The 25,067-nt window shown below is 38.1% G+C and overlaps 1 protein-coding gene across 12 annotated transcripts in view; it reads right to left on the bottom strand.

Annotated features, from left to right (window-relative positions):
* Window positions 1–25,067, bottom strand: part of Pcdh15 (protocadherin related 15) — a 1,295,283-nt gene that overhangs the window by 325,517 nt on the left and 944,699 nt on the right. For all 12 annotated transcript variants that reach the window (XR_005871270.1, XM_040732073.1, XM_040732072.1 and 9 more), the window contains 2 exons: window positions 19,666–19,776; window positions 12,528–12,698 (listed from right to left, as the gene is read on the bottom strand). Coding sequence is in view for 11 of the 12 variants with exons in the window: in XM_040732073.1 (XP_040588007.1) it covers window positions 12,528–12,698; window positions 19,666–19,776 (282 nt within the window). In the remaining variant the exon portion in view is untranslated. The remainder of the gene's footprint in view (window positions 1–12,527; window positions 12,699–19,665; window positions 19,777–25,067) is intronic.

Here is a 25,067-nt window from a genome sequence, read left to right on the forward strand (position 1 = left end):
TCTCAAACAGGGATTTGAGTAAAGAGAATGTATCAACCACTGGAAAGACCCACAAGTGTTTTGCATCAGAATGAACACAAAAGGTTGAGGAATAAACTCAGAAGGTCCGAGAATAAGAAAAAGACTTGGAGAAAAATCTCCACAATAGACTGGTCTTGGAAACCAATTGTTGTATTGAAGCCTTATTTGAACACTGGAATTTGGTTCTTACCATAATTAGATACTACTGGAATGTTTAACCAGGTATTTTTAAGCTATTTGGCCCAAATTAAGAAGGAAAGGGAAATACTATTTATTTTTTAAAAGAATAATATTGTCCTAGGGTTTCTATTTCTATGAAGTGACACCATGACTAGGGCAACTGTTATAAGGAAAAACATTTAATTGGAGTGGTTTACATTTTTAGAGAGTTAGTACATTATGATCATGGAGCAACATGGTGGAAAGCATGAAGCCATGGTGCCAGAAAACTAGCTGAGTGTCCTACATCATGACCTGCAGGCAGCAGAAACTGGTCTCTAACACTTGAACATATATGAGACCTCAAGGCCCACCTCCACAGTAACACACTTCCTTCAACAAGACCACACCTACTTCAACAACACCATAACTCCCAATAGTGCCACTCCCTTTAGATGCCATTTTCATTTAAACTCCCACAGATATGTATTTAAAATTGCTAATGGGTATATAAGCTGGTGCAGTTACTATGGAAACTAGTATGGAGGTTTATCAGAGGGCCAGTAAGATGGCTGGTAGTTAAGGAGTTTGCTGAGAAGATTGAAGACCCAAGTTCAATCCCTGCAACTGACACAGTAGAAGGACAGTCCTGACTCCAGACCACACTCTCTACCAAACACTAAATGCAAAAATTAATGTAAAGCAGCACAGGAACAGCTAGAATTATCACCACTGGGGACTGAGTCAGCACACCACAGAGAGGCCTGCACAGTTGTATTCATGGCAGTTCTGTTCCTAATAACTGAGAAATGAATCCCATGCATGTGTCCATTGACATGTGAATAGATGAAGACAATGTAGTACATAGACACAAGAATATTGTTCTCAGCCCTAAAAGATGACATAAAATCATTGTCAAGAAAATGGTTGGAGATTGAAATCGTTATGTTGGATGAAATGCTTGGCTTAGGAAGACAAATACTGTTTCCTCTCATTCACAGAATCTAGATTTATAATTGTATATGTAGCAATATATGCATATGCATGTACAAGAGGAGAGTCTGTTTTGGCCATGAAACTAGACAGGGGAAAGGTGAGAGAGGAGGAAGTTATTTTAAGAGAGAGGGAACTAGAAAGGGCCACATAAAACACACTATAAGGGAGGGAGGGGGCAGGAGATACAGAATGAGGTCCAGAGGCAGGAGACTCTGTAGGAGCCTTGTGGTCGATAACAGGTGATAATAATGTTGAAGCAGGAAATGACATGATCTAATGTCTACTTTCCAACAGTTATGACTACATTTCATGTCTACCTGAAAATAGCAATTGTGAGACTCTAGGAGTGAACCCACTGGTGATGGTTTGATTATAAATCTGTTTTGGGCAATGCATGTTCAGCAATCCAGTACTGGAAGACTCAATTTAACAGTGGTTCTATTTCAGGAGAAACTTATATTCCCTGCTAGACATACTCAGTTGCATAATTGGAGAGAGGAACTCAAGGAAGATGATTATCAGGGAGTGGATCAATAACTTATGAAGTTCCAAAAGGCTAGAGTCTATGGAAGATGCTGGTAGGTGGGAGACTGGGGGAAGAATGGATACCCCAGTTCAAAGTCAAGGACAATCAGCTGGCTAGAATGCCCTCCCATTTGAGGAAGCTCGGGGTTTGTTCCTATTGTGTTCAGCTATTGGATGAGCATCACTTACATATAGAACGTGACCTGTTTTACCATAAGCCCATTGATTAAACATCAATTTCATGTAAGTAAACATATTCACATTGTAGTTGGATGTTGGGCCAAACATTTGGGTACTATGATTTGGCTAAGTTAATATACAAAATCACCATCCTGGGTTCTACCCCTCCAGTCAGAGAGGGAGATGTGATAACAGTTACTTCAGTGGGAGGCTATGTCTTCAAAGTTATATCATGTGTGTATTTTTCTGAACCAAGGTATCATGTAGTCTGGGTTGGCCTACAACTTTTATTGTGTACCAGGAAGACAACCCCTTATCCTTCTGCCTCCTCTGCCCAAGTGCTGTTAATGTCTGTGGGCAGAAATCTAGTTCCAGTACCTAAAGAACATAGCTGTTCTCAGCTTCTTAATCATTATTATCCAAGGTACTTTAAAATACCCTTCTACAACTCACTTTATGCTGGCCAGGGTTGTTTGGTTTGTTTGAAAGTCTGGAAAAGTGATAATTAGAAGCATAGCTACCTAAGTCAGTTCTAGACATTGGGAAAGATGTGAGTCAAAAACCGGTTATCCTAGAGATTGTGAGATGTGGATTTCAAATCTTTGTTTATTACCCATTTTTATTTATGTGCATATGTCTTTAGGAGTGTGTCCCAAATGTGTATGGGTGCCTCAGGAGACCAGCAAAGGGCCTCAGATCCTCTGGACCTGGAGTTACAGGCAGTTGGGAGACACTCATTGACATAGGTTCTAAAAATGGAAGTCTCTGGAAAAAGAGCAAGCACCCTCAACTCATGAGCCATTTTTTCAGCTCCTTCTTTATATTTTTAGTGTGTGTGTGTATATGTGTGTGTGTGTGTATGCTCACAAGTGAAGACCCAGGTGTGAGCTTGTACAGATAATAGGTCAATGTCCAGTGGGGTTTTTTTTTGTTTCAAAATTTTTTCATCATAGTTTTTTGAAATGGGACATCTCATTTTCCTAGGGCTTACAGTTTCAGCTGTACTGACTTTCCTCCAAGTTCTCATGATGCATCTCCATCCTCCCATTCTGGGATATGGGATATACACACTCTCTACAACGTCTAGCTTTTGCTTTGGATATTAATTCTCTGAAGACAGGTTATCGTACTTCTATAACAAGTGTATTTATCCACTGAACCAACTCCTTAAACCGCCAATTAGTTACATTTTATTTTTATTGAAAATGGGTTTATTTTCATCTAATATATTCAGATTATTGTTCCCCTCCCCCACATCCTCCTAGATCTTAATCATTTTCCAACCAACCCAGATCAATATCCCTTTTTGCTTTCTCTTACCAGAAAGCAAAGAGGTATCTCAAAAGAAGAAGAAAATGGAGGAGGAGGACAAAAAGGTAAAAATCAGATCAAATACATCTGAATAGGACAAAAGATTCACATGTACAGAGAACAAAGAGCCAAGGAAAAGGCATAAGAGACACATGCAGTACTAGAGATGCACATAATGGCATCCACAGAAACACCCTAAAAACACAAAATTGGAAACTATAATATATAAGGAAAGGCATCTCAGCCTTTTAAGTTTCCTCCATTGAGAAATCTGTTAGGATTTGTAGCCCGTTTTTAAATTAATGTTCAGGTTCTTAGTTCTTCATAAGTTATGGAAATTAGCCCTCTATCAGATTATCAAGTGTGTAGTTGGTAAAAAAAATATTTTCCCATTTTGTATGTTGCCTCTCTATGTGAGAGATGATGTCCTTCACCATGCAGAAGCTTTCAGTTTCATGAGATTCTGTTAATAATTGTTGGTCTTAATGGTTGTAATAATGGTATTCTCTCTCTTTTTTTTTTCGAGTCAGGATTTCTCTGTATTGTTTTGGAGCCTGTCCTGGAACTTGCTCTGTAGACCAAGCTAGCTTGGAACTCACAGAGATCCACCTGCCTCTGTCTACCGAGTGCTGAGATTAATACCACCAATGCCCGGCTGGTATTCTCTTTTGAATGTCCTTTATTTTGCAAACAAATTTAAGACTATTCCTCATGTTCTCTTATATCAGATTCAATGTATCTGGCCTTATGCTGAGGTCTTTCATCCATTTGGAGTAGAATTTAGAGTTTTGGGTAGGGTTACAAGTATGGATCTATTTGCATTCTTCCCCAATTATCCATCAGTTTGACTAGGAACCCTGGTTGAAAATGCCTTTTTTTTTTACCCAGTATGTATTTCTGACTTCTTTATCAAAATTCAGGTGTCCATTGGTGTGGACATTTATGTCTGGGTCTTCCTTTAGATTCCATTGATCAACTTGCCTATTTTTATGCCAAAACCATGCTGTTTTATTACTATAGCTCTTCAGTCCAATTTGAGATTAGGGATGGTGATGCCACCAGTATCTCTTTAATTCATCAGGATTTTAAAAGCTATCCTGTGTTTGTGTGTGCGTTTCCACATAAAGATGGAAGTTGTTTTTCAAGATATGTGAAAAGTTGTGTTCAAATTTTGATGGATATGGCATCAAATCTCTAGATTGCTTTTGGTAGGATGGTCACTTTTATTATGTTAATCCTACTGATCCATGAGCATGGAAGATCCTTCCATCTCCTGATTTTCTCCTTCGGTTTCTTACTGTTTCTTTCTTCAGCATCTGAAAGTTTTATTATTCATTTTTTCACTTGCTTAGAGTCACCCCAAGATAATTAATATATTTTGAGATTATTGTGAATAGCATTGTTTCCCTGAATTCTCTCTCAGTCCTTTTTTTATTTATGAAGACTACTGATTATTATGAGTTATTTTTGTATTGTGCTAATTTGCTGTACGTGTTTTCCAGCTGTAGATGTTTGCTAGTAGAAGTTTTAGAGTCATTTATGGATGAAATCACAACATCTGCAAATAAAGATATTTAAGGCATTTTTAATTTTCCCCTTTCTATGTGTATTCCATTGGTCTCCTTCAGTTGTCTTATTGCTAAGGGTACGGCTTGAAATATTATACTGAATAGGCATGAAGAGAGTAGGCAAACTCACTTGTCATGTTCCTGCTTTTAAGTGGAAATAATTTGAGTTTATCTCTATTTGGATTGATGTTGGCCGAGCTCATTGATTTTTAATGTGTATAATGTTTAGATGCTTCTGTATATTGTGCAGACTTTCTAACCTCTTCCTTTATCACTGAAGTAAATTATGGATCATTTTACATTCATATGAAAAGGCAGGATGTCCAATGATATGATCTGTGCAAATCCATAGCAACCCAAATCCCTGAAGCACCGTTGCAAGATGGGAACTCAATAGGACAATTTGGAAAACTTATTAAAAATCCCTTGTTTTTATATTTCTATTAAGGAAAGAAAGAAAGGATCAGGCACTGAATGCTCTCTTGTTGACATTTGGAATGTGGCATGTTGATATATTTTTGGCTCAGGGCATTTATTACCTTGTGGCATTTTGCCTCAGCTGTTCCTCTGCACAAAAGGATAATATACTGCATAATTAATTCAGCACGAGCCTGCCAGTGCCACACCTGGCTGTTTAAAAAATACAGAGCACAGGTACTCAATCCTTTTAAAGGGCTAAAATCATACTGAAGTAATTAGAAACACCAAATCAGAATAAATTAGGCAGCATCAACATATACAAGTTGCTTTTCAAAGGTGGAGTTCAAATTAAATATAGTCATACACTTAGAAATTAATCTAAATTACCTACTTATCAGGAGTCATTAAGTGAACACCCTACCAGGTGACTCCATATGACACTGACAGTGAGAACAATAAGCAGTACTATTAAACTTTCTTCCAGGAAATGCTTGTATCCATCAAATGGACATCACATGTGACAGACATTTTCCCTGTTGTGTGGATGGCAAACTGAGATGTTTATAGATACCAGGCTTGTTTCCTAATACCACAGAATTTCCACTCACATTGACTTTTTAGTAAATGTCCTAGACTATGGCAGAAAACATTGTCTCGACAATTGGTTTCTAAACCAAAATTGGAAACAATCAGAGTTTCAGAATACATGGCTAAGAAAAGTTAAACATACCTAACACAATTTACACAACTTTCATCTTTAACTTTGATATATATTTCATAGAATCTATAGGAATTAATACTTGGAATTCTTTTTTCCAAGTAAAGATGTACTTAACCTTGACACTCAGATCATCATTACTTTAATGTTTCTTCAGGCTTCAGAAAAATCAATTCCTTCTCAGAGTTTAACTGTTTTACCAAAATTGCTATTTCTTATTATTAAGATGGAGATGTGATGGAGTGGACAGTGCTGAACAGAACAAATTCTGTACCCCTATGTGCCTGAGACAGTCCTAACCAAGTTTTTAATCTCTGTTATTGTCACTCTTGTTGATTAGTTGTCGCTCCTACAACCTGAGTCTGAGGTTTCTGATCATTTGTTTGACCTTTGGGGAAAAATACAATATGGGTGTTTTGCTTATCAGTTGCTGTGTGCATGGTCTAAGCTACCAATGTGTCTTCTCCAAGCAAGTGAACAAGACCCCCAAAACAGCTTCATGGGAAACACTGCAAAGAATCATCCTAAAGACTGAGCAGGGAGTCAAATTTAACATTTGAGACTTGATGAGTTGTGTGTTGAGACTCATGGGGTTTGCCAAAGCAAACACGTAAAATGCGTGCTTTACAGGGACTGGTAAACTCCTTTTTAAAGACTAGAAAGTGGACAGTAGAAATTGGTGCTTGCCATTGTATTATTACTTTAAAAGACTTAAAATAAGTTAAAACACACAAATAATGTGGCTGTTTTCATACTCTATGATTATATTAAATCAATGTGGACACATGTATATAAATTTTTCGTATGTGCTTGTTGGTGATAGGACGGAGAACATAGAGGCTGTCTTTATGTATTATGTATGTGTCTTAACATCTCAGTTAATTAAAAAAAAACTTATTCAACATCTACTATGTGAGGCATTGGAATCAAGCTGGGATATAATAAAAAACTAAAACCCTCACTTACTACTGAAAAAGAAACATGCGAATGAGTGCTATGTAACAGTTGTAGTAGGGATATGCAGACAAACATAATTTCACATATTTCGAAATGAACCTTGAATAGCAAATATAAGCTTAATGTATGAAATATATGACAAGGATAGGTGGAGAAGTGCAGGACCAAATCATGTATTTGTAGATAAGATGTTTCTGAACTAGGGGAGATGAGTTAAAGAAAACGATAAGATATAGTATTATTTTGAACAAAATGCTGAAAAGCTTGGCGACTTAGTTGATATGCCCTATTAAACATCAATATTTTTTTCTAAACAGCCAAATATCAAAATAGTATTTTTAAACTTAACTTTGGTTTGATGTATAGGTGACCAGAAGCAGAAGAGATGGAAGGCTGGAGCCTTAGAGTTAACAAAAGACTTTAAGTAGATGTGTTGGCAATGGGAATTGAGGGGATCAAATATATTTGAGCACAGTGAATAGGAAAAATGACAGTGGGTGTGGGGTACATCACAGTTATTCACGAAGGGCAGTAGGCCATCTGTGCAGAGGTAGACAATAACTACCGGAACAGCGATAAACCAAAGCTTGGAACCTAGGATAGAGCTGGAGACAGAGATGCAGTCACAGTTTTTTTGATGAAAACACAGAGGAAAAAAATGAAAACAGAACTCACTGATGTTGTATTGCTTAATTTAGTCTTACCAAAAAAGCAAAAAATAAAAATAAAAAATAAAAAACACAGAAATGTAGATAACCCTGCATTTAAGAATAAGAAAAAATACAACAAATTTTCCCAAAATGAATAAAACCCATCAAATATTTAAGATGGTGAACTCAAAGGCCTTGAGGGAAAGAAAGTGAAAAAGACACAGATGTTTGAGCTTCCAGACTGTAGGCTGTTTATACTGAGTGTGGTCTGGGAGGACATTTTAAATGTTGGAAACCTCTGGAAATCCCATCATCTGATATTAGACAGAGCAGATCAGAAGCAGAAAACAACATAAACAAACTGAAAGAATTAATGTGGACAGTTCTGTAGGAACGAGAGCTCTTTGACAAAGACTTTAGTGGGGACATTTGCAGCTGGTTGTTATGAGGGCCTGTCAAGGGCTTTACACAGGGGGAGGACACTTTTTTTCCTTGACTTGGAGGCAGCTGATTCTTTCACAATGAAAAGCATTGGCACAATAACTCAAAGATGGTGTTTACATGAATACAGATACCACGTCAGCAAGTCAGAGAGTCTATTCAGGAATAAATTACTCAACAGAAATATTGCCAATCAACTAAAAAAGCAAATATATACTACTGCTTGGTTTTGAACAAATAAATAAAACTTTTTGTATCTTGGTCCATGTTTCATTTAGAATACAGAAGAATGAAGAGAGAGATGAAAACACAGAAATTAGAGTGTGAAGTGTAAAAGCAAACTCCAGTTTGTCACATGGTGCTACAGAATGGATTCAAGTAATGGTCAATGAATCATAAATTCCAGGTTACAGAGATTTTTTAATGGTAATAAACAATGGGCATATTAATAACTTTAAAAGAGTGATAAAATAAGAGTAAATTTATAAAAAAGATATTTTGTCAAGATTTTTCTCATCTTCTTTGGCCAGGGTAAGTCTTACATATATTAGAGCCCAGTAGATATTTGTTAAATTAATAATAAATAAGTGATATTGAACTACCAGAACTTCATGATCTACATGATACGAGATATACATAGCAATATATTCAATACTAAACAACATTAATGTTAGTAATGGTAAACATTTTAGTTTCTGTTGAAGACAGTCTTACCTAGTAGAAAACATGATCTACATTTGTAAAATATGTCTATCTCTAAATAGATGCTAACTTAAAATTTAATAGGAAGCACAGAATTTGATTTTTTTATGTCCCAGTTCATGAGTTAAGCATAAGTTAGAATACACTAGACCACACACTAAAAGTTTTTTTAAAAGCTGATAAATTTTGTGTGTATTGTAGTAGAGTTAAGAATACCACTGTGGTAATTCTTGGAAAATTTTCCAACTCTACAGGGGTGACTATCGAAATGACTTTTGGAACCCAGAGAATTAGGTTGAGAGTCAGATACTATGTAATTACAGTCAACATGTACAGTTCAGCTGACATCAATGGGTGTTTTTCTCACTCAGAATAGCAATATCTTATTTATTGTAATTTCCCAAACTTTTAGCAGTGTATATAATGGAAAATTAAAGATTTAGAGATGGGCGGGAGCAAAAGGGAATGAAAAGACAGACATAAAGCAATTTTAACATGTTTTAAAAATGAAGTACGATTTGACCTGAGCTTTAGATGTGGAAGAACATATGAACCCCTAAAAATTTCCCTTCTCCTATGGTCTTCTCAAGCAGAATTTAGAAACTCCCCCAGCAACAATTGTCTACAGCTAAACCAAACAGATGTTTGAGTGTGGCAGAAACAACACTGTAAAGGCCCAAACTACTTCACAGATGTTTATGCCTACAACTCACTGTCTTGCCCTGGGCAAGCCCCAGCCAGCAGATTTAATCTGCCAGCAACTTGAGTTACCTATCCTAAACATGGCTCCAGTGCCATAGGCAGAAATATTGAGATGCTTCTTCAAATCTCACAAAAATAAAATATAGCCTTATGAAAACTTTAAATGATTATAGTTTGAAGGCATTAAGTTTAGAAGTAAATGCATTGCATATATTTTTTCCTGAATGGCAATACAAATAATCTCAAATGAGTAACTATCAACTTGTACATTTATGGGTGTAAAAACTGACTTTCCTTTGTTTCACAGAGCATTAAGGTGAAGTATGAGGCTAGAGAGATGACTCAGAGGTTAAGAGCACTTACTACTCTTGTAGAGGACCTGCATTCAGTTCCCAGAATCCATGTCATTTGGCTTACAACTACCTATTACTCCATTTCCAGGAGATTCAGGGCCTTCTTTTGACTGCTACAAACACAAGGAAAATATGTGCAGGCACTCACACATACACAGAAAATAAAAATTGAAATTAAGATATGAAGTATAATGACTTATTATCCAAGAATTTTTAATGTAGCAATAATTCATAAAACACAGTTTGAAGAGCCACCTAACGGATACCTTCTCATGTGCTTATTTGTTATTTAATTATTATTTATTATACCAGAAAAAATTTGTCATGCCAAGAAACCCTGATGTTTCTGTTAAACTGTCTTCAAGGGGGTTAATGTCTCAGAGATTTCTTGACCAAACATCAGTTCTCTCCTTGCATTATAATAGTAAATTCAGAGCTAAGGAACAGATTAATCCATTGAAAACATAACAACTTTCAAAGTTTACTTACATATTCCTTGAGTACTTACTCCAGTGTAATAAAGTTATCATGTGTAGTGTGATGATAGTGGAGAGTCAAAGGCTCATCAGACATCATGGTTTCCATAGGCAACATCAATGCTCAGCTTAACACATGCCACGGGAGCTCCAGGACTCCTCTACATTAGTGTGTGGTGCTAATCAGGCAACGAGTATTAACTCTATTACTGATCACTCACACACACACACACACACACACACAGTGTGTATAAATAGTCTCCACAATCCACTTATTCATGCTACCATGGGAAATGACATACTCTCTGAAGGCTTATCTGTAAAATTTGCATAAAGATAAGCCCTCTGCCAAAGAGCTATGGGTACATTTGCTCAGCTAACATTTGTTCATTTCATGAGTTCATGGAAAACCAGACACTGAATATTACTAATAGTCACTGTTATCATTTTTCTGACTGCTCTAAACCCTGTCAATATAATATTTTTGTTCAGTATGCTGGAGTGCTATACTGCTCTTAATAAAACCCCAGGGTACACTGACATTCAAACTACAGCTTCAATCTTTCCTCAAAATATGAAGTCCTGTTAAATAGTCAAGTTGATAAATATAATTATTGCCATACCAATAATCCTTCCTGTTGTGGTCATATAGCTATAAAAATGAACCCAGTAACAAATTAATAGTAAAATATTTTCAACATTCTTGTTAAACTTTACAATAATACTCTGCCATTTCCCACTCATAGTATTTTTCTTACAGAAATTCAAATATTAATATCATGACACAAAATTAAGCTGCCCACATATTTTATTTACACATTGCTGATTAGTTTTTGCCCTTCAAAATTAGTAAAATTTTGCCATTGTTTGCGACCATCAACCAGGTCAATACACCTGATCTCGAAATTAGTATATATAATAAAAATATAATTAGCATCATGTAATAAACATCTTCATATAATAAGTATCACAACATTAATGGTTCAAATGTTAGTTGTTCATGCAGGTCAATGTATGGTGGGCATTTGCATTTAAACTGAGCTCTCACACACATTTAAGATGCACTAACAGAGTCTCCATTCAGATGTGATAATGGATGAGAACACTTCGAAATGAATAAAATTCTCAGCAAATTACTGTAGATTTAAGAGAAAATATTTCTGTCTTATTATCTAAATTCCCACATAAGAACAGCAAACACCAAACTTCTGTTTTCATTTATACTGAGAAAAACTTCAAAGATTTTTTCCAACAAATTATAACATTGGAAATTATGTTGGGAACCCAGAGAGCTAGACAAGTAACAAAGGAAGTTCAGGGAGATGACTCCTCGGAATTCAATTTCCATGAAACAATACATGTTTCATGGGCATGCATATACACACACACGTTTGAGAGAAAAATATACTATTTGACCTTAGCTAGATGTCTTATTGTATTATAATTACTAATTATTTTCTTAGTGTTTGTTAATGCATATTTGTTACATGAAATGGTGGGCTTCTTTCTGATATTTTCATGCATGAATATGATGGACTTGGATCATATTCACCCCCAGTTGTCTTTTTCTAACCCCTCATATTTACTGCTGGATTATTTCCTCTTTCAAACAGTCCTTCTTTTACTTTGATATGTCATCATGTCATCTATTGCATTCATTCATCCATCCAAAAATTAATCATTTATCAGCTTACTTGTCCATCAATCCATCCATCCATCCATCCATCCATCCATCCATCCATCCATCCATCCATCCATCTATCCACCTGTCAATCTACCCGTTTTGTAGGTTTTGCCCATTAGAAACAATGCAGTCCTTGTCTTTCTGAGTTTTTAATGTCATTTTTAGGTACATGCCTGCCTTAAATTCTTGACTCCTAGGTATGTGTGTCTGGCACCCATGAAACTGTCATGTTTTAAAACTCTGAACTGAGTGTAGAAAATATCCATTCATGATTTTCTTTCCTGCTTTTTTAAAATATATCTTCAAGGGGTGCATGTATATATTCAGAATCTTCTAGCTCCTACTTCCAGATATCCCCGTAGCAACTCCAACATTTCTGAACATACTAGCAACTGAACACAATTCTAATTTACTTGTGAAAACACTTTAAAATCAGTGTCAGAGATTTTGTGGCTCCTTGGGTTCTTTCCACTAGTAAAGGACAAAATTATACATTGTGACACTATCTACAGAGTACATGAAAACAGTGTTATACAAAATCATCATTTCAGTTCTTTGCTAGTAAATATTGCTATTATCAACCAAACTGCCTGCAAAGAATTTTGCCAGGATTTTGATGGGTCTAAAGATACAAATGGAGGATAGAATATAAGAGTGTACTTACCGGAGTCCTCAGTTCAGGAATGGCAGCTTGGTAGGTCAGTGGACGGCAGTCACGTGTGTTTGGCACAAGAACACAGGGCAGAAACATTGGTCCCAGGTCATCTCCATCTAGAATGTCCACTGTGAGGGTGGTCGTGGTTGTTCGCCTCTCATTCAGATTTTGTGCACGGTCCTGATGAGTGTAAAATGTACACACAAGCAATTAAACAACTAGGTGAGGCAAATACCAGGCATTGTTTAATTTTACTAATGCTTTTCTTTTAATGAATGATTAGTAACCTATTTAAATGAAGCATCATGTGGGGGGAGTGAGAAGTGAACTGTCAAATGGTTGTATGAAAACCTAGTTTTTTTAAAAGTACATTGGCACCACTAGTATGTCAGGTTAGACCTTTTCAATGCGTTAGAAAGAAAATGACATTATTTTGTCATGGGTTTCGTGTCTACTTGGGAATTAGCTTTATTGAATCACCCTTGAGACAGTGTGTAGAAAGAAGTCTAAGGTAGAATGAAGACCACTGTGGAAGCCATTCTGACAATGAATGCAATAACTTGCCAACAGAGTTGAACAAGAAGAAACAAAGCAGAACATACCTATTAGAGCAAGAGTTGTAAACTATAGTAATGTTTTAAATACATTTTTAAACATCTGAAGTACATTTAAATCTAACATAGCTTTTTAAATTGATGTGAGCTAATTTTTTCTGACTATGCCATTTAAATTGAAAATCTTGCAGACAATTGACTGACTACAGTTTTATAATTATGAAGCAAGGGCATGGCATACTAAAGACCAAGAGTCTAAATTATTTTGAGATTTCTTCTTCTTCTTCTTCTTCTTCTTCTTCTTCTTCTTCTTCTTCTTCTTCTTCTTCTTCTTCTTCTTCTTCTTCTTCTTCTTCTTCTTCTTCTTCTTCTTCTCCTCCTCCTCCTCCTCCTCCTCCTCCTCCTCCTCCTCCTCCTCCTCCTCCTCCTCTTCCTTCTCCTCCTCCTCCTCCTCCCCCTCCTACTCCTTCTCCTCCTCCTCCTTCCTCTTCTTCTGTTTGCTTTTGAGACAGAGTTTCTTTTTTAAACTCTCTTCATTATTATATTATGTATTTATATTAGAAACAAGCTTGTTTACCATGTCAGTCCAAGCTCCGTCTCCCTCCCATCCATGCCCGCTTTCCCTCACCATCCCCTCCAGCCCCCTCCCATCCCCACTCCGTTCTCCAGGGAGGGTAAGGCCCTCCATGGGGATCTCTAGAGTCTGTCAATTCATTCCAGGGAGGGCCCAGGAACTCCCCGAAGTGTCCAGATTGAGAGAGCATCCCTCATTGTGGGATGGGCACCCAAAGTCCATTTGTGTGCCAGGGTTAAATACTGATCTGCTACCCAAAGCCCCATAGATTGCCTAGGTCTCCTCACTGACTCCCACATTCAGGGGGTCTGGATCAGTCCCATGTTGGCCTTTCAGCCATCAGTCTTGGTTCCAAGATCTCCCCCTTGTTCAGGTTAACTGTTTCTCTGGGTTTCACCAGCCCAGGATTGATTCCTTTGCTCATCACTCCTCCCTCTCTGACACTGGGTTCCAGAAGTTCAGTTCAGTGTTTAGTTGTGGGTGTCTGCCTCTGCTTTCATCTGTCACTGGATGGAGGTTCTAGAATGGTATATAAGATAGTCATTAAAATCATTATCAAGGAGGGGCATTTAAGGTAGTCTTTCCACTATTGCTTAGTCTGCTAGTTGGTGTCATCCTTTTAGATCTCTGCAAATCTCACTAGTGCCAGATATCCCCTCAAACCTAGAATGACTCCCCCTATTATGGTATCTCTCATCCTGCTCTCCTCTATTCTTTCCCCAACTCAACAGTCCTGCTCCCCCATGTCCTGCTCTCCCCTCCTCTTCTCCCCCTCTCTTTTTCCTGGCTCCCTCTACCCTCCTGCCATGCTCCCAATCTTCTCAGGAGATCTTGCCTCATTCCACCTTCTCTGGGGTACCATGCATATCTCTCCTAGGGTCCTTCCTGTTGCCCAAACTTTCTGGCAGTGGGATTGTAAGTTGGCACTTCCCTGATTCATGTCTAAAATCCATATATGAGTGATTACATACCATGTTTGTCTTTTTGTGACTGGGTTACCTCACTCAGGATGATTTCTTCTAGTGCCATCCATTTGCCTACAAATTTCAAGATTCCATTGTTTTTTTTCTGCTGAGTAGTACTCCATTGTGTAAATATACCACATTTTCTCTATCCACTCTTCAGTTGAGAGGCATCTAGGCTGCTTCCAGGTTCGTTTCTTCGTATAACTGCCCTGGCTGTCCTGAATTGGCTCTGTAGACCATGCTGGCCTTGAACTCACAGAGATGAGCTTGCCTTTACATTCTGGAGCACTGGGATTAAAGGCATATTCCCCAGTATCTGGCTTCCTATTTTTCTTAAAAGTAACTTATCAATGTCTGCTTCTGACTAAAATCTTTGTTACTATAATATAAAACTTTTGGAATAGAGTAACAATAGTTTACTTGTTTCTACCAATCCCAAAGGTAAAATGGTATTAGATACAACCTGAGACCTATAGCAGAAATCCCCTGCTTGACTGTAGCATACTATACCCCAAGTCTCCCCCCGATATACTTAGTAAATTCCTTGATTTATGTCATTCTGCTGACTGGAAAAGTCCATGTGACCTTCCCTACAGTGAGTTATGTCATCAGGGAAGCCTGAATGGCTGCTTCCAGGTCATAATCTGTCTTTAGTATTTAGTTCAGAATAAATCATCTCCTATTCCTTTGTTACAAGAGCTCTGCTTTGTACATCATTGGGAATAACACAGAGTACCCATATATCACAAACATAATTTCTATTTTACTAATTTGTTTTACTAGTATAAAAACTTTACTATACAGAAACATCTTGGGTAACCTGGATTAATGGGCATGTCTCTCTGCCTTTACACCTCTGACCTACATCCAAATGGCCTGAAACAAAGGTCCATCCTTTCTTTTCTTATGACACTTACTCCAGGAACCTTGCAATTTCAATTCTGTCTCTGCCTCTATGGGATGAAAATCTTTTCTACAGCTCTCTAGCCCAAGCTTGTTCCTTTACAGTGGTCTAGGAGCCATTCCCTTGTAAAATCACGGTTAAGGAATTTGAATTTTCTACTCATTATCCTTGGGAGGACAGGAATAGAACTTTATAAAGGACTTGGTCGGGCCTGACCTAGTGAGAGCACATAGACCCCAGTCATAAAGCTGGGGAACCAGGATTGGAGCAAACTAAACCCCCTGAATGAGAGTGCCAGTTAGGAGGCCTGGGAAGTCTATGTGACCCTCTAGCAGGGGAACCAATAGTTATCCCTAGTGCTCATTCCCTATGGAGGGATACTAGAAATTCACTCCAGATACATGGAGGAGGGCCCAGGCCTTCCCCCAAATGATGTGACTGTAGAAGGCCTCACAATCCTTGGGGAATGGGTGGAGGGCTGGGTTGGGGGAGTTGCTAAGGGGCATGGAAGGATGGGAGGGAGAGGGAACAGGGGCATTGATATGATATGTAAAATGATTGTTTCTAAATTAAAAAAAGACTTGGTCTGAATTCTAAAATTTCTTATTGCCATAACTATATAAAAACAAGTTAGCTTCCCCCTTAGAAAGGACCATCATTAAGTATATGTTTTCCATTTCCTGCTTCAACCCCTCCCACGCCAACCACCCTCTAGCCCTTGTGATGTGGATTGTTTTTCCTTTTTTGCTATAACAATATCCTTTAATAGACCATCCTGAACCTATTTAATTTTGCTTTGAAAATTTATTGCTACTAACTAATATCCAAGTTTATTTCTTTTCCCCAGTGGCTGCTTAATGTCCTTCTCCTGATAATATATCCACCAGGACACTGTGCATTTAGCCATAATGTCTCTTAACAGGTTTTTGTTGATCTTGGCAGTGTTCAATACTAAGGTCATATATTTTGTACAGTGCCTTTAAATGTAGGTTATGGGATTTGGGAAGGAAAATGGCAGAGGCAAAGTCACCCTTTCATCACAGTATGTCAAGGTTGTATTCATTAGTAAGACTATAACTTTCACTGTGTAGAGGGTTTCATTTGTCAGGCATCTTTCTCACATAAGGAATGGGAAACCAGTTCATTAGAAATCTACAGTTTATCTAAAGAATGATGGTCAGGGGCATACAAGGAAGAATCATTGGATGAGTCAGTTGTTCCTAAGGTATCCACTGATGGTGGGAGTGGCATGATTCCTTTGTGAGCTATCCTCAAGAGCCACGTCTGTGTCCTTCATTCCTATGTCAAGCCAGCCATCAGCATGGCACAGTTAACAGGGGGAAACAACACTGTAAACAGTGAGAGATGTAAAGAAAACGAATTTCTGCATACATTTTATCTAATTTCGTTAAGTTTGTGTTTCATTCACTGAAGAGGGAAGATGCCACACAGGAGCTAAAAGGAAAAGCTCATCATTGTATACACTGATTCACACACTTGACTTCTCTCTTCTTCCTTAAAAATAAGACGTTTTCAATTTTTATTTTAAAATGAGACATTTCACTAACATAGAAACTGTAATTACGATTGATAGAAATGACACTTTAAAGCATTTTTCTGAGTTTAACTACTACTCTACAACCTGAATTGTGTCATCCAAATTTTCAGTAGACAGTTCTCACCCAAGTGACACTCTATAGATGAGTTATCAAGGGTAACTGCTATCAGAGGATAGACTCTGACACTGTAAGAAACTTACACAAATAGGAATGAGGGATCCTCAGTCCCCATGAAGACAAAAGGAAGGCAATGTGAACACACAACAAGAAATCAGCCCTCTGTAATCAGGAAAGAGACCTCCCCTCCCTTGAAACAAGCCCTGGCCAATTTTGATCTGGAGTTTTAGACTCTAAAACTAATGTTCTGTTATATTAAGTACCCATTCTTTTTTGGGTGGTGTGAGAGACAGAGCTTCTCTGTGGCGTTGGAGGCTATCCTGGAACTAGTTCTTGTAGACCAGGCTGGTCTCAAACTCACAGAGACCTGCCTGCCTTTGCCTCCCGAGTGCTGGGATTAAAGGCATGTGCCACCACCACCCAGCAGTACCCATTCTTTATAAGGTGTTTGTAACTAATTAATTTACATTTTCTCAACTTGTATTGTTATTTCATATATCATGTTCATTTCCTAACAGCATGCATTTGTTAACATCACTCAGAAAAATGTGATCCCATTGACAGTCATGGAGTTTATCTGACATAGGTTGAGCTATAGCTCAGGGAGCCAGTATGTAGGAAAATCATCCACTACCAAAGTCAGGGTAGGCCTATAGTCTCTGGGTCCTTGTCTCATGAATTCAGAGAATAAAATTCAGAGACAAAGAAAGATTGAGCTTCAAAAGAAAATTTTATTATACAATTATAGGTAAGAATTTAAGGAAAAGACAACAGATGCCCTGGTAGTAGAAGCAAGTCCCCAGAAATGGGAAACCACTGAGATGTTAGAAGAGTTTCGTCAGACTCCAGCCAGAAACTGGGGTGAGGTATGGAGCAGGGAAACAGATGGGATGGTTTATTTAGCCTGACCATTCATGAGGTATTCCAATGTCTCTCAGTTTCCATCATGATTCGCATGTAGTTTTTGGTCAGAGGTTTAAGGGAAGAATTTCTAGCTTTTTGCTACCACAGAACTGCTGACAGGACCAAGAACCCTTCTGACTGCTAACAAAGGACCAGAGTAAAAACTGTCTGATTGTGCATTCCTACCCTAAAACTGACATAAGTTACCTTAAAGCACAATCAGTTTGCTTCTGTTTTTCAAATAAAAATCTTTATTCAGTTTTCTTTAAAAATGAATCATTCAGTGACCTTTACGTTTAGCTACATGTAGGTATTATAATTTATATTAGCTAGTATGTAGGGAATAAAAAATGTGCATGTATCTTCAACATCAAAGAAAAAAATCTTATTATAAACTAACAAAGACCAGAATGAAGGTGGAAGATGAAATACCCACGGATAAGATAAATGTGAGGAATGGCTGTGCTTTACAGGAGTATACTCATATCTCTAAAGCCCAATCTGGGGGCCAGGTCCTCACATCCTCTGGAAACCTGACGCAATTTGGACAGTTGAACTTCCCCAGCCTTTACGATCTTATTATCCTCTTAGTTCCACACAGCTACCAAGATTACATGCCCTGCCACACCAGCAAAAACTCATGGAGAAACAAATGAACAACAACAACAGAAGCTCATCATAGCTATTGACCAGAGTGGGATAGGTGTGACTGGACTTCTGTCAGAGCTTGTGAAAGACTACAAAGACTGGCACCCATGTCCTTAGCACCTCACCCAGGGTTTCAATACTCTTATTCCGGACAAACTTTCAAGGTCATATGGTAGCCCAATGCTTCTAAAATCCCATGCAACTCAGTTTCTGAATGAAATTGTCACCAAACATCATGATGAAAACCTAACTTTGTTTTTCCAAAACAAGGTATGTGCCTGATAGAGTCTCAAGAAAAATTACCTTTGACACAGAGCTCATTATCACACCCACTCCATTTATTAACCATAGCTTCAAACACTTGTCTGTAATTTTAAGGAATGTCACATGCTGGATATCAAATAATATGTCATACTTTACTTGTTCATTCTCATGAAATGAAGCTACTTTCTATCCATGCTCTGATGTGTGGTGGTGGTTGTTGTTGGTGGTAACCAAAGAGCACAAGTTTGTAGCTGCCTGACACAGCTGCTGAGATCCAAACCCTCTTAATCACTGATCCAGCCCCTCAGTCCTACCTGCATATTTTAAGACTTCTGAGGTAGATTCAGAATAATACCTTTTCAACATGCTTCAAGGTAATACCACCGTAGCTATTTTGTATATAGTAACAGAAGAAATACCTCAGTATGGGCAGCTTTTGTAGTGTGGTTAGCACATCAGAGGGTGACTCAGATGTAGAACAGAGTGACGAGAAACAATACCCCAACCCCATTCCTCCATTTCTACATAGACTATATCCACCAAGTGCTAGGAAGTTCTGTTGAGGACCTAGTTGCACTCAAACCTCACACGGTCACCACACCTATTCAGAGGCACACTTTGCTTTACCAAGTCCAGAACGAAAGAAGCCAGGCACTCACATTAGCTTGGATGATAACGTAGTAGCGAGTCTTATCCTCATAGTTGAGTCGTTTCCTCAGCACCACATTTCCAGTCAACATGAGTGGGATTTCAAAGGTGTCGTTGGATGTCTGCAAATGTGAAATACACTAACTTCAGACCAGTTGTAGATTTGCACTGTGTAGCTTGATATTGTGGTTGAGTCCTCTAAATGCTGGAGTTAGCAGGTTTACAGTTTGAGAATAAAGCATGAGTGTTAACTTCAGACCTGACTTTCTTATCCATCAAAGTGATTAACCACCATCACAGAGTTTCCTCAGGGTCCTTTGAATATGATGACTTTTCAGGTATTACTAGACACATTCATCCATAGACCTAGACTGATTCTTAACCAAGTTTATACATATGAAAAAAACTTACCTTGTTATAATTATCTTTGCCATTTGGTTTTGCACAAAAGAGTTCAAATATTTCTAACTTATAATTTCTACTGAATTTCACTTTTCAACACTAGTTACATTCTAAGTATTTTTTCACTTTATCAAATGGTGTGTATTATGATTAACTACTATGGGAGACAGTAAGATGCCTCAGCAGGTAAGTGCTTGTAGTCACACCGGGAGACCAGAGATGGGCCATCTTAACTCAAGTGATTCACATGATGGAAGAAGAGAAAATGATTTCCTCAAGTCACACATTCACTTACACACACACACACACACACACACACACACATCTCAAAGGGTAAAGGTTCATGCTGCAGATCCAAGCCTCAGGATCTGGAACAAACATGCTGAAAAGAGAGAACAGAGTCCCTGTAAATTGTCTTCCGACTCACATACACAGACACACCAAATAAGCAAAAAAACATAGTTATGAAACTATTGAAATAGAATAATCCTGATGTGGGTTAATGTGTTAGACTTTGCAACATCCCTCTATGCATTGAGCTCCTCCCAGAAACATTCAGGAAAATGGACAACCTCCAACAACTTTCAGAACCCCTGCTGTGTTTGACAGCCCTCAACGTTAAGTGCATTCAAGTCCCAGGAGAGGAGAGCTTCACAGGTTAGGGTCTCAGCCCTAGAAAGCTTCCATTGCTTTTGTTTGCTTGCCACTGTGTAGAAGATCTACAATGACCTCAGGAACTGTATCAGTTCCCTCTATTTCCACCTCTGTGACTGGTTCTCAGGGTCTTGTTTTCTGAGTCTGTGTTGAGCAGTTCCTTCCATATAGATTAATTCACCAGTTTCTGCAGGGAGAGTCAGCCTATCAGGGCCCAGGAAACCACAAGCCTTTTACAAACCTAACCAGCCTACCCATAGTCTACAAAAGCAGCAAATATCAAGTAGGAAAGGAGACTCATGGTGTAGCTCTTGCAGGTGAGAAACCCAGTTCTGGTTTTGTGGCTTTCCTGAGTCCTCATATATGTTGATTTGGTTTTCAGAGATGCAGCTGTTCTAGTCAGCAACACTCCTATAAATTATCCCTTACCTACACTCAATAAACTTACCAAGATGAGCTTGAGTGAAGTCATTTGTTTGGCCTGTGATTGGCTTCTTACTGCTGAATACAAACAAATTCCCCAGGAAAGCTTACACATGAGGAGGGAAGGGTTATTTGACTTGGGTCAAGGACAGATTGTTTCAAAAGAAAGGAAGAGGGGAAAGAAGATTAGGATGATTAGGAGAAAGAACAGGAGGAGGAAGAAGGCGAGAGGAAGTCCCGCCCTCAACTCAGCATTGGTGTATTCATAATTCACCACAGCAGTGACCTAATCTAAGTATCTATAAAGTTATGATGAGGAAAGCCTTACTAATATTGGAATTTGTGCTGGAAAACATACATTTCAGTGACTCAAGAGGTATAGAAACAGGTTTTTAGTAAACATGAACTTTATCATACATACTCGTATATGCATATATACATACTTGCCTAACAAATGCATATATATGTGTAAACAAATACACATACACACACACATATATATAATGCATACACATTCACACCCATACACAATACACTTATATTCACACACATATACATGCGCTCAATACACACACACACACACACACACACAAACACACACATACACACAGAGTCGGATGCTTGACCTAAAAGCCTCCTTATCCCTGGACTACTCAGAATTCAAAGCTTAGCTTTTTCCACATCTTTGTTCTTCTAGGGAGGTAATGTCTCTAAGTAGGATGAGTCTTAACTAATTTAATCTAACCCTGATAACACCATTCTTTTAAAATGATGATTAATTGTTGTTTTATGTGCCATTCAATCCTAGGAAATTCAGAAGACATTCTATTAATTAGAAAGAGAGTGATGAAGAAACAAACTCCCCTTCTGCTTTTGGATGCTGTCAGAAGATGAGACCTGAACCTCCACAGCCAATTTGTGAGCATTACTGAAACTGTTTAGAAGTTACTAACATGCCAACAAAGTCAGGGGATAAAATGAGGAGCCCAGGTTTTATCTGTGAGATTTTAGACATATCCAGATGTTTGTTCCACCTTTGAGAGATGATGAATTATGTTTTGGGCCAGACATCTTTATTTCTTGTTTCTAACTTTCACAACTGGAAGCCTTGTGCCTCGCCATGATTTCTGTCTCTGTCTGCGTACTGTGGTCTGCACATCTTCCCATGTGGACTGTGGCTCCCTATGCTTGCCATCTGCTCCTGTTCTGTTTTTTTTAAACTGTCTAAGCAATGTGTCCCTTCTTTCTCTGCATAGTTAAATTTCTGATACTCTGAAACCTTCTGTGTCTTCTCATTTCAGATTAAGACTTTGAGATGATGGCATATTATTCTCTTTCACAAACAAAGCATTTGCACTTTTGTTTTACCTCACAGATTCTTCATGTCTCGAGACTGAGATAACAACTCTTCTATCAACATAACCTAATAATATCTATAATCTTTCCCCATTGTGGTTACTAACAGTTTTTATTAAAATTTTGAAGACTTATTACAAAGACATTAGTAGCTAAGATATTACCCTTAAAAGTACTTTTCAATTGGATTTAATTCCTATAGCTGTATCTAACTGTCACATATATGAGATTTTTGCTTTTTTATTTGTTTTATAAATACTTGGAATTCAAAAAACAAAAGGGGAATGTATATGCTATATAATGAAGTGCTTCTGAATGCCTTAGACACTTCTATACTGATGTCATTAGTTATTTAATTAAACAAGTAGTTTTTGAGCATAAATTTGCTCTCTGAATTTCAGAACTCTTAGGAAAAGTTTTAGAAACAAAATGTAGGCTGTATATTCAGTACACTCTTCATTCCATTTAGGAGTATATTTTACTAAATAAACTCTAAATAAATGCTTTAAGTAGCAAGGTTTTTTGCAAGCAAACACTGTTTTAATGTGTTACAAATGGGCTGTGAGGGAACTGGGCACACACATCCAGTTTCCAGTGCCTGAGAAAGACAGAAGAGGTGGGCATCACACTTCAGTTTCTGGTATCTACCACCCTGAGTGACCCAATCAATGCTGATGGATGTGGCTAATAATCTACTTGAAAAACAGTGAACACGGTGGTGACCCCCATGGCCCTTGGTCATGATTCTTTGTTCATAGATTTGGCCCACAAAGAGTAGTGGAGATGATCAACACCTGATCCAAAGCAGTAGTATATTTTTGAGGTAAAACAACTGCCTCATTGTCAGATGTGGAGACTTCTCTGGAAGCACAATGAGTGTTGCTTTCCAGAATGTTGGAAACTTCAATGTTTACCTCCCATCCTGTATTAAAGAATAAAATCTTGTTGAAAAAAAAACTATTAGTGTCCACTGACTCAAAACATCTTCCCAGCATTCACAGAGGTACACACACACAAGTACCTGGAAATTCAGTAATTTCACAGTTATCAGACATGAGGTCATCCTTCATTTAAGAAAGGCCAAACAATTATGTCACCACTTTAGAAAGACACCAAAGATGTCAGGAAGGTTAGGTAGAATTCCCAGCCCATGTAGACACACCTCTGCAAGAAGGAATGGAGAGGCCTACTGCCATTTCAGAGACTCTGTTCTCAGGGCTGACCCAACCTCATGAGCATAGATGCCATGGCAGCAGAGCTGATGTCTCCATGGAGACAGATGCTCTGGAAGCAGGAAGTACCTGTTCTTCCTCTGCCTCATGCTTAAATCTTCATCTTTTCTAAAGATAAATAATAGATTATGTGCAACTCTCATACCTGTGTAAGATTTAGAAATATCATTTTTATCTCCTCATTATATTTATGTTAGAAATACAGAAGAGATGCTGCCACAAAGGCAGGGACAAAGGGTATTGTCTGAGGCCACGATATTTTTTGACCACATGTTACTAGATTACAAATACATGATGCTACTCAGAATTATCTGAGAATTGGTGATTACAATTAGTCTAGTCACTGAAAAACATTTACATGTGTTTATTCTTGAACACAATGATCTACCATAACGCTACATTCTGAATTCTGGGGACATAATGGCATGGTGGTACCCTCATATAAATCTTCTTCTACCCAAAGCATCATCATCTTTTGTCTTGTATATAAAGAAGTGAACAGACAGCTCAGAATCAATATCTTTTCTAAGTTTATTTCTAACCGAAGACAGGGCAGGACAGAGTTGAAGATTCAAAGTTTCTAGTTGCTTTAACAGTTGTGACACAGCAGCTCACAAGTGTGTCAGTACAGTTCTGCAGTAGAATCGGATAGGCTGAACTGCTTTAGGTTGTTCAGATTTTTAAAAGATGCAACCAATGCTGTTATTCCACTATGTTTTAGGAAAACCAGGGTGGTCCAAAAGCAAAGAGAAGGGAAAGTAATCATTTACTAAAAACATAACTCCTGTGTGGCTCTGTGGCCCTGTGGCCCCATACACATACACATGTCCATTAACTGGGAACAGAAAAAAAGCCAGGAAGTCAAAAGGAGAGGGGAGAGAGAGAGAGAGAGAAAGAGAAAGAGAGAGAGAGAGAGAGAGGGAGAGAGAGAGAGAGACAATGAGACAGAGACAGAGACACAGAGAGAGACAGAGACAGAGAGACAGAGAACGGGGTACATTTAATTTTATAATTGTCTAAGAGAAGGCTGTGACATCAGCGTTACACTGAGACACTTCAAGTCTGATAGAGATCATGGAATATTCATCAGCTGATACATAGGGGTACCAATTTCAAGACAACAAAACCTGATGAAGGGAAGGGAAGAAATACCGGAAAGAAGGTAGAAAGGGAAGGAAAAATTGAGAGGTGACTCTAAACCACGTTTTCATGAATCTCACTACCAGAAAAATCAACTAAGAAAAGCACACACTCAATTGGATGGGAGCTGTGCTCAAAAGAAAACATTGCAGCTGGAGTTCAAATACCATGGGCAGCATCAAGGGTGTCTCTACAGTACTGGACTC

The sequence above is a fragment of the Mesocricetus auratus genome, unplaced genomic scaffold (assembly GCF_017639785.1).
Source record: "Mesocricetus auratus isolate SY011 unplaced genomic scaffold, BCM_Maur_2.0 Super-Scaffold_100027, whole genome shotgun sequence".
NCBI classification, from domain to species: Eukaryota; Metazoa; Chordata; class Mammalia; order Rodentia; family Cricetidae; genus Mesocricetus; species Mesocricetus auratus.